At 42.2% G+C, this 6,519-nt stretch overlaps 1 protein-coding gene across 1 annotated transcript in view; it reads left to right on the top strand.

The window, feature by feature from the left end:
• LOC117943400 (plexin-A1-like) overlaps positions 1 to 6,519 on the top strand; it is a 191,797-nt gene that overhangs the window by 101,307 nt on the left and 83,971 nt on the right. Inside the window, exons 5-7 of the mRNA XM_034869500.1 lie at positions 2,363 to 2,663; positions 3,209 to 3,362; positions 4,442 to 4,541. Coding sequence (XP_034725391.1) covers positions 2,363 to 2,663; positions 3,209 to 3,362; positions 4,442 to 4,541 — 555 coding nt within the window. The remainder of the gene's footprint in view (positions 1 to 2,362; positions 2,664 to 3,208; positions 3,363 to 4,441; positions 4,542 to 6,519) is intronic.

Genomic DNA, 6,519 nt, shown 5'->3' with positions numbered 1-6,519 from the left:
CACACACACACACACACACACACACACACACACACACACACACACACACACACACACACACACACACACATTAATTTACCGAGGTACCCTCCCATTGCATTGTATCATAGATAATTGTGAAGGAAGTGTTTAGACCAATGACCATGACCAATCATCTGTGCATTTTTGAGAGCTTTTGTAGAGAATGGAGAATGTGGACAAATGTGTGGTCTGGCCTTGGGGCTTTTTGTGGTTGTCTACAACCGTGAAGATGTCTGTAGTTACTTTCATTTGAGACTTTTTCAGTGTAACTAGGTTTTGCATTTAATTATGCTTTTTGAAGACCTAACATGCTCAATCTTAGAGAGACCATGGTATTCAGAAGTACCGTTTTCTGAAATTCTGTTGTTGAAATGTTAAACACGGAAGTGTCCCAGCCCCCTCCGCATCCTGACCTGCATTAAAAGGTGATTGTTGATGTAATGTTTAATCAACTGCTATACCTTTTAAACAGCTGACTCTTTCTTTTTACCTCATAAAGTGTTGACCATGTACAAGACATTTATAGAGAAACTAAACATTGCACACAGTAGAAAAGTAGGCAGCCTGTTGTTGCTTTGAATGTAGACTGTGTTGCCCCCGGGAACTATTTTTAACTCCTTGTTATAACTTCAGTAAAATGCCTCTAACACCTTTTTAATTAGTCACATAATTATGATTCATAGAAAAAAATCTAACTTCTACAACTCGAAAGCTCCCTGTCAGTAGAGATACAGATATCCTTTTAAAGGATGTCAACTGGCTAAACCGGTTTGTAGCACATAAATAACAACACAACTTGGCAGCCAACATCACTGTCACTCTCATTTATCTTAGTGGTATTAAGGTTGTACTTGCTCGTGTACTTTTTAATACTCATGTAGGAACCTTTTGGCACCAGATTAATGATTAGTCACTTCTAGTGTTTAGTTTGTGGATTAGGTTTTATGTTTGCTTTAAGATTACTGTTTAGGATTAGATTGTGGAGGTTTCTAGTTTGTATGTTTAGAAAATAAATCAAATCACTGTCACAAATGTAGTGATACATAGTAACTTTGTATTTGCATGTAATCTCTCTATTTCCTCACTTTGACTTGAGGATGTGTGTGTGTATGCACACAGGAGAGTCTGAGAACACTTGCTTGTTATTGAAAGGTGACAGGATGTTGAACCGCAGTTGGAACACCTCAAGCATTTGGCATAATGCCATCTTACTGTGCGTTAATTAAACTTACAAAACATATCACCAACCTGTCTTTTGTCAAGACACACACACACACACACACACCTTTGTTTCTCCAGTTATTTCATTTCATGATGGTGATCCAGTGATATCCTTCCATTTGTGCACATTTTGACCTTCTTGAATACAGCTCGCTCATTTATTTCCTTGCCAAATCCGGCCGAGGCCCTTGCAGGCAAATTGGTATTAATAGACACATTATTTATACACCTCGTTTCAGCTCTCAGGTGCTTTTAGTCACAACTTATTAAACGTTATGGTAGTTTCAATCAACAGTGGAACTGAACACAAACACACAGGCATGCAGGTGTTTCTAGACAAATGGGCACACTTTATAAAACCAAATTCACACAGTCACACACAAGAGAACCGGAAGAAGGAAAACGTTTTCTCTTCCATAATGAGAAAACGTGTACGTGTGCGTGTGCGTGTGTGTGTGTGAGTGCGTGTGCCTGCGTGCGTGCGTGCACGCACAAGTTGGTGACTCCAGAGGGAGTGCCTGGCGACAGCTTTTTCTTGCTGAGCTCGAGTGAAGGCTAACTAAAAAGGGCATGGGGGGGGGGGCTGCTGCTCAGAGGAGGCAGTTAGCATTTTTTTTTTTGCCTCCGTCTTATTGTTAAGGCCTCGCCAAATGCCACATCAGCACTTTCCTCCCCCCACCGGGACCAGTTGTTAGCGTAAAGGTGTATTATGAATAGCTAATAGTAAAACCGCCACAATACAGGGTTGTATGCTCAATTTTAGCACGATCAGTTGGCTTGTAATAAGCAAGGGAAATTGCTGACCCCATTGATATGCGGCTGGTAGGAATTGTATCATTTTTACGGTTCAGGGAAACTTTAATGATTGCCTGTATATCTCATGAGAAGTTTGACTTGAGTATAACTGTAAACTGAAAAGATGAGGGGGACTGGATGTTCAAAAAGCTAAGCGTTTCTTGCACAAATGTCGGGGCCAATAAGGTAATGATGTAAAGGCCTACAGTAATGGCTGGGGAAAGCTATTAGCCTATTTGTCTTCGGTTATTGCTCCCATTTCTGTGTGACGGTGATGGCTGTGCAAGTTTGTCATCTTAATATGATTGTCATATTAGCTTAACAGTTGCTCATATTCTCCATCTCTTCTCTCCTCCCCTCCCCTCATCTTCTGTCTCACTCATCTGTTTATTCTTTCCTTCTGTCCTAACCTCTCTTCTTATCCATCTCCTAATTTTCCCCTTTCCTCCTTTTCTTTCCCTTTGTCCTTACTGTCTCCTCCTTATTTGTTGCCGCTCCTTAGTTGTTCACGTAAGGACCGGTGTGAACGAGCCGGAGAGCCCCAGAGGTTTGCCTCCGACCAGAGGCAGTGTGTGGAGCTCACTGTTCAGCCAAGAAATATCTCTGTTACCATGTCGGAAGTCCAGGTATGTAGTGGTACCATTTAATCAATAAATAACAGCTACATGTAGATTTAACAAGGAAGTTATTTTTCTCACTCTTGACATTGAAGTCATGAAAGCGAGTGTGTGTGTGTGTGTGTGTGTGTGTGTGTGTGTGTGTGTGTGTGTGTGTGTGTGTGTGTGTGTGTGTGTGTGTGTCTGTCTGTGTGTGTGTGTGTGTGTGTGTGTGAGAGAGCTCTCATTCTGTCAGCAGCTCCTCAAAGTAACCACATAGGTTTGACTGATTACAGTTTGCCTCACTCTCTCACTGCACATTAACACAAACACAATAACCTTGCTGCAATAGCTACTCATACTGACTCACACATGTACACACACACAAGCACTGACCCCCTTTATTCCTGCTGCTGTCACATATACTCATACCAATGCTTTAATGTGCCCACCCACCCCCACCCACCCCCTCTCCAACACCCATTAACCCTCATGTCATATCTTATAACAAGCCATGTACACCATGTCCTTTCATTGATCTGGTACTGATTGTCTCTCTCTTTCTTGTTCTCTAGCTGGTCCTCCAGGCTCGTAACGTGCCTGATCTGTCAGCAGGGGTCAACTGCTCCTTCGAGGACTATGTGGAGACGGAGGGACAGATCCAGGGTGGACACATCTTCTGCCTGTCTCCCTCTGTCCGGGAGATTATCCCCATCACAAGGAACAAAGGTCGGGACAGGGAGGGGGTAGTGAGGTCACTGGGTGGTAGCAGGGTGTAGATATGGGAAGTTTCGGCGATACTTTTGATGAATTTAGTAATTAACTCCTTATAGGGTAGTTATGGTGATTGGTACTCCATGTTCCATTTGACACTTTTTCTTCTTTCTCACCTTTTCCCTCTCCTCTGTCCATCTGTAGCACTGTATATCCTGTATATTCATCACCATGTGCTGATGTGTCTACTCATAAGAGGCTCTTTTTGTGATTAGAGAAAGCTAGAACTGAATTTTTATGTTACCAAACGAGTTGTTTAGTGTGTCTATATTCAGAATACCTTCGGTCACCACCAATAACAATCAGCTATTCCCTTCCAAAGCCACAAACACAGTTCTACATTAATCTACTAAAAATACAACTGTTTTTGATTTCCCATTATCATGCATAATGCACTGTTGTCAGTTACATTTTATTAAATTTTTTCTATCTAAATGACACTGGTTATGCTCCTAGCTTCTTTTCAAAGCATGACTTCAGTGTGGTTTATTGTTATATTTAAAAATATCTTTTTTGTGCGGAGATTATGCACCTGTTTCATGTCCAATTCTGTCAAGCCACAAACGATAAAAAGTTGTTTGGTATCCCTATTCAAAGCACTGAAAACATGTCAGATAGTGTGCTCTAAGTTTCTTCAAAGCGACATCTCAGTAGTTCTTCAACTGAGCCCATTATGCCCCATTATGAGTTCTCATCAGCTCTGGCATCCAAACACTGATTGGTGCAGCTATTTTTAATGCCACCCTACTGTGGGTGTGACATGAGCGGTGTGTTGCTAAGCTACAGTGTTTCTTTGTGTGTGCGTGTTATCTGTGGAGGTCACACACTTGGAATTCAAATTTAAGGTGTGACATTTTATCGATGAATAAATAGTTTTAATATAGATTCTATTTGTCATATTTGTTCCCTGTGAATAAATAAAGTTGTTTTGGTCGATGTTTCAGGTCTTTGGTTATATTTTCTCTAAAACTTTAAACCGTTAGAGAATGGTAATATTCTAAATACATTTATTTTCATGTATCCGTTTGGTGTAGGTGACATGCGGGTGGTGAAGCTCTATCTGAAGTCCAAGGAGACGGGCAAGAAGTTTGCCAGTGTCGACTTTGTCTTCTACAACTGCAGTGTCCATCAGTCGTAAGTTACAATGATTGAATATTTCTGGATATATTTGAAAGTCCGATTTTGAGTCCGGCTTTTTGTTGTTGTCTTGTTTTTGTCTTTTCCCTCTTGTTCTTTAAAGAGATTGTCTCTCGCTATTCCCATGGGCTGTCTCATGTTACTCTCCATAAGAAATCCAGTTACATACACACACACACACACACACAATACTTCACTCCCCTCCGACCTCCACAGGAGGTTACGTTACCAGTGGAGTGAAAAATCGAACATTCCGTATATGAGAAACGATTGGGATATGAGATGGTAATTCTAGTCTTATTATTATAACCCATGACACACACTAATGATACTTCAACGATTAATTCATTATGCGATGGTCTGCCGTAATGCCTCCCAATCACAGACTCTAACCACTTGTATGCCTCTTCCCCACTTGTTAAAACAAGTACTATCAGCTTTTTTGAGCACTTAGATAGACTTGTTCTTATTTACACAAGAAAGACAAAGTCAAATAGTGTAATATGTTCAGTAAAATCTTGTGCCTTTTTCCGATGAGTTAGGCTCCTTCACACTCCAGATGCCCTCAGCTATCTACCCAATTGCAGTTCACTGCCTCTACTAATCCACCTTCTGTTGAAAATCTCCACAACCCATCGAGCCACACCCCTAGGTTAGTCCTACCACAAGCCTGATGCACCCTGCCGGGGTAAAAGAATCCTCCAACTCCTCCATTCCACCCCACATGATACCCTCCCTCCTGTCCATCCCCGGCTGAACCAGGGGAGGCTGAAGCGTCTGCTGGGGTATTAGCCTTGGGGCAGCAGATGGCTTGAAGGCCCCTGGGGTACCACAGAGCTCTATCCTGGCTTCCCTCTGGATGTTTGATGAGCCTCCTTTGAGGATTGTTCTCAAATACACACGCACATACACATACACATAGACACGCAAAGACACACCTCTCCCCCGCTCTGTCACTTACAGCCTATTGAAGCCCTGAATGTCTTGGACACCTAATCCGTTACTGTGACCTTTAACCCAGCTACCTCCGTCTCCCTGCCCTCATATAGAAAATCCCCTGCCACAACAGCGATGATTAGCTCCGCTGGTTAAGGGTGTGGTGGTTTACAATGTCAACTCCCAGTTAAATGATGTCCCATAAGGACCTTGTGATGTTTGCTCAAACTCCCAACGCCTTTTACTGCCTAGGGTTCATCTTGCGTCAGATTTAAATCCTGTGACTAAATCGCTTCATGTTCAAATAGAAAACACCTAGTTAAAAAAGACGTAGTCTCTTAATGGCTGTATTGAAATGTAATGTCACATTAAAGATCATAATATGGCAATGATCTCACACATCAAGTGTAGGAAATATATCAGAAGTGACGCAGACAAGAGATGCGTCCATTTGATGATATTACCTCAATGAACTCTGATTAAATCCGCTCCCTGGGCTGATCTAATACAGGCTCCCAGTGATGTAATGGACACGTTTAATGAAGTTACAGATATGGCGCGTTGCATCTTCGGCAGAGACTCTGATGGCGACGAGAGATTCTGGGATAAGAATCCCATTTAGAGCTGGCACTCCGGCCCACATACCCGCTGTGCCCTCCGGACGTCAGTGTGTGGCGTCTGATGAGATCTGACTTGTAATGTCGTTGTCGTAATGACTTCAGGCCCTCACGGTCATATGCAAGGCTTTGTTTCAGGGATGCTTGGTCATTCTTTACAGAGTCAGGTTTTCCCTCTAATTGGCTTTAAACTCTAAATACTGCAGGCAGAGACATTTTGAAAGCATGCAAAAATACATTTCCAAGCGGAAACAATATTCATCAGCTGGGCCTCCATGAATTCCCACGCATCTATTTTTGCAATCTAATACAGTAATATGAAATGATTAACGCTACCTTTAGGAAGGTAAGGAATGAGCCTGGCACTGGATTGCCCCATCATGTTTCTTAATAGTTTACACTTTTATATTGGCAGCCAACCC

Source organism: Etheostoma cragini, chromosome 4, assembly GCF_013103735.1.
Source record: "Etheostoma cragini isolate CJK2018 chromosome 4, CSU_Ecrag_1.0, whole genome shotgun sequence".
NCBI lineage: Eukaryota > Metazoa > Chordata > Actinopteri > Perciformes > Percidae > Etheostoma > Etheostoma cragini.
This window is presented reverse-complemented; position numbering and strand designations above follow the sequence as displayed.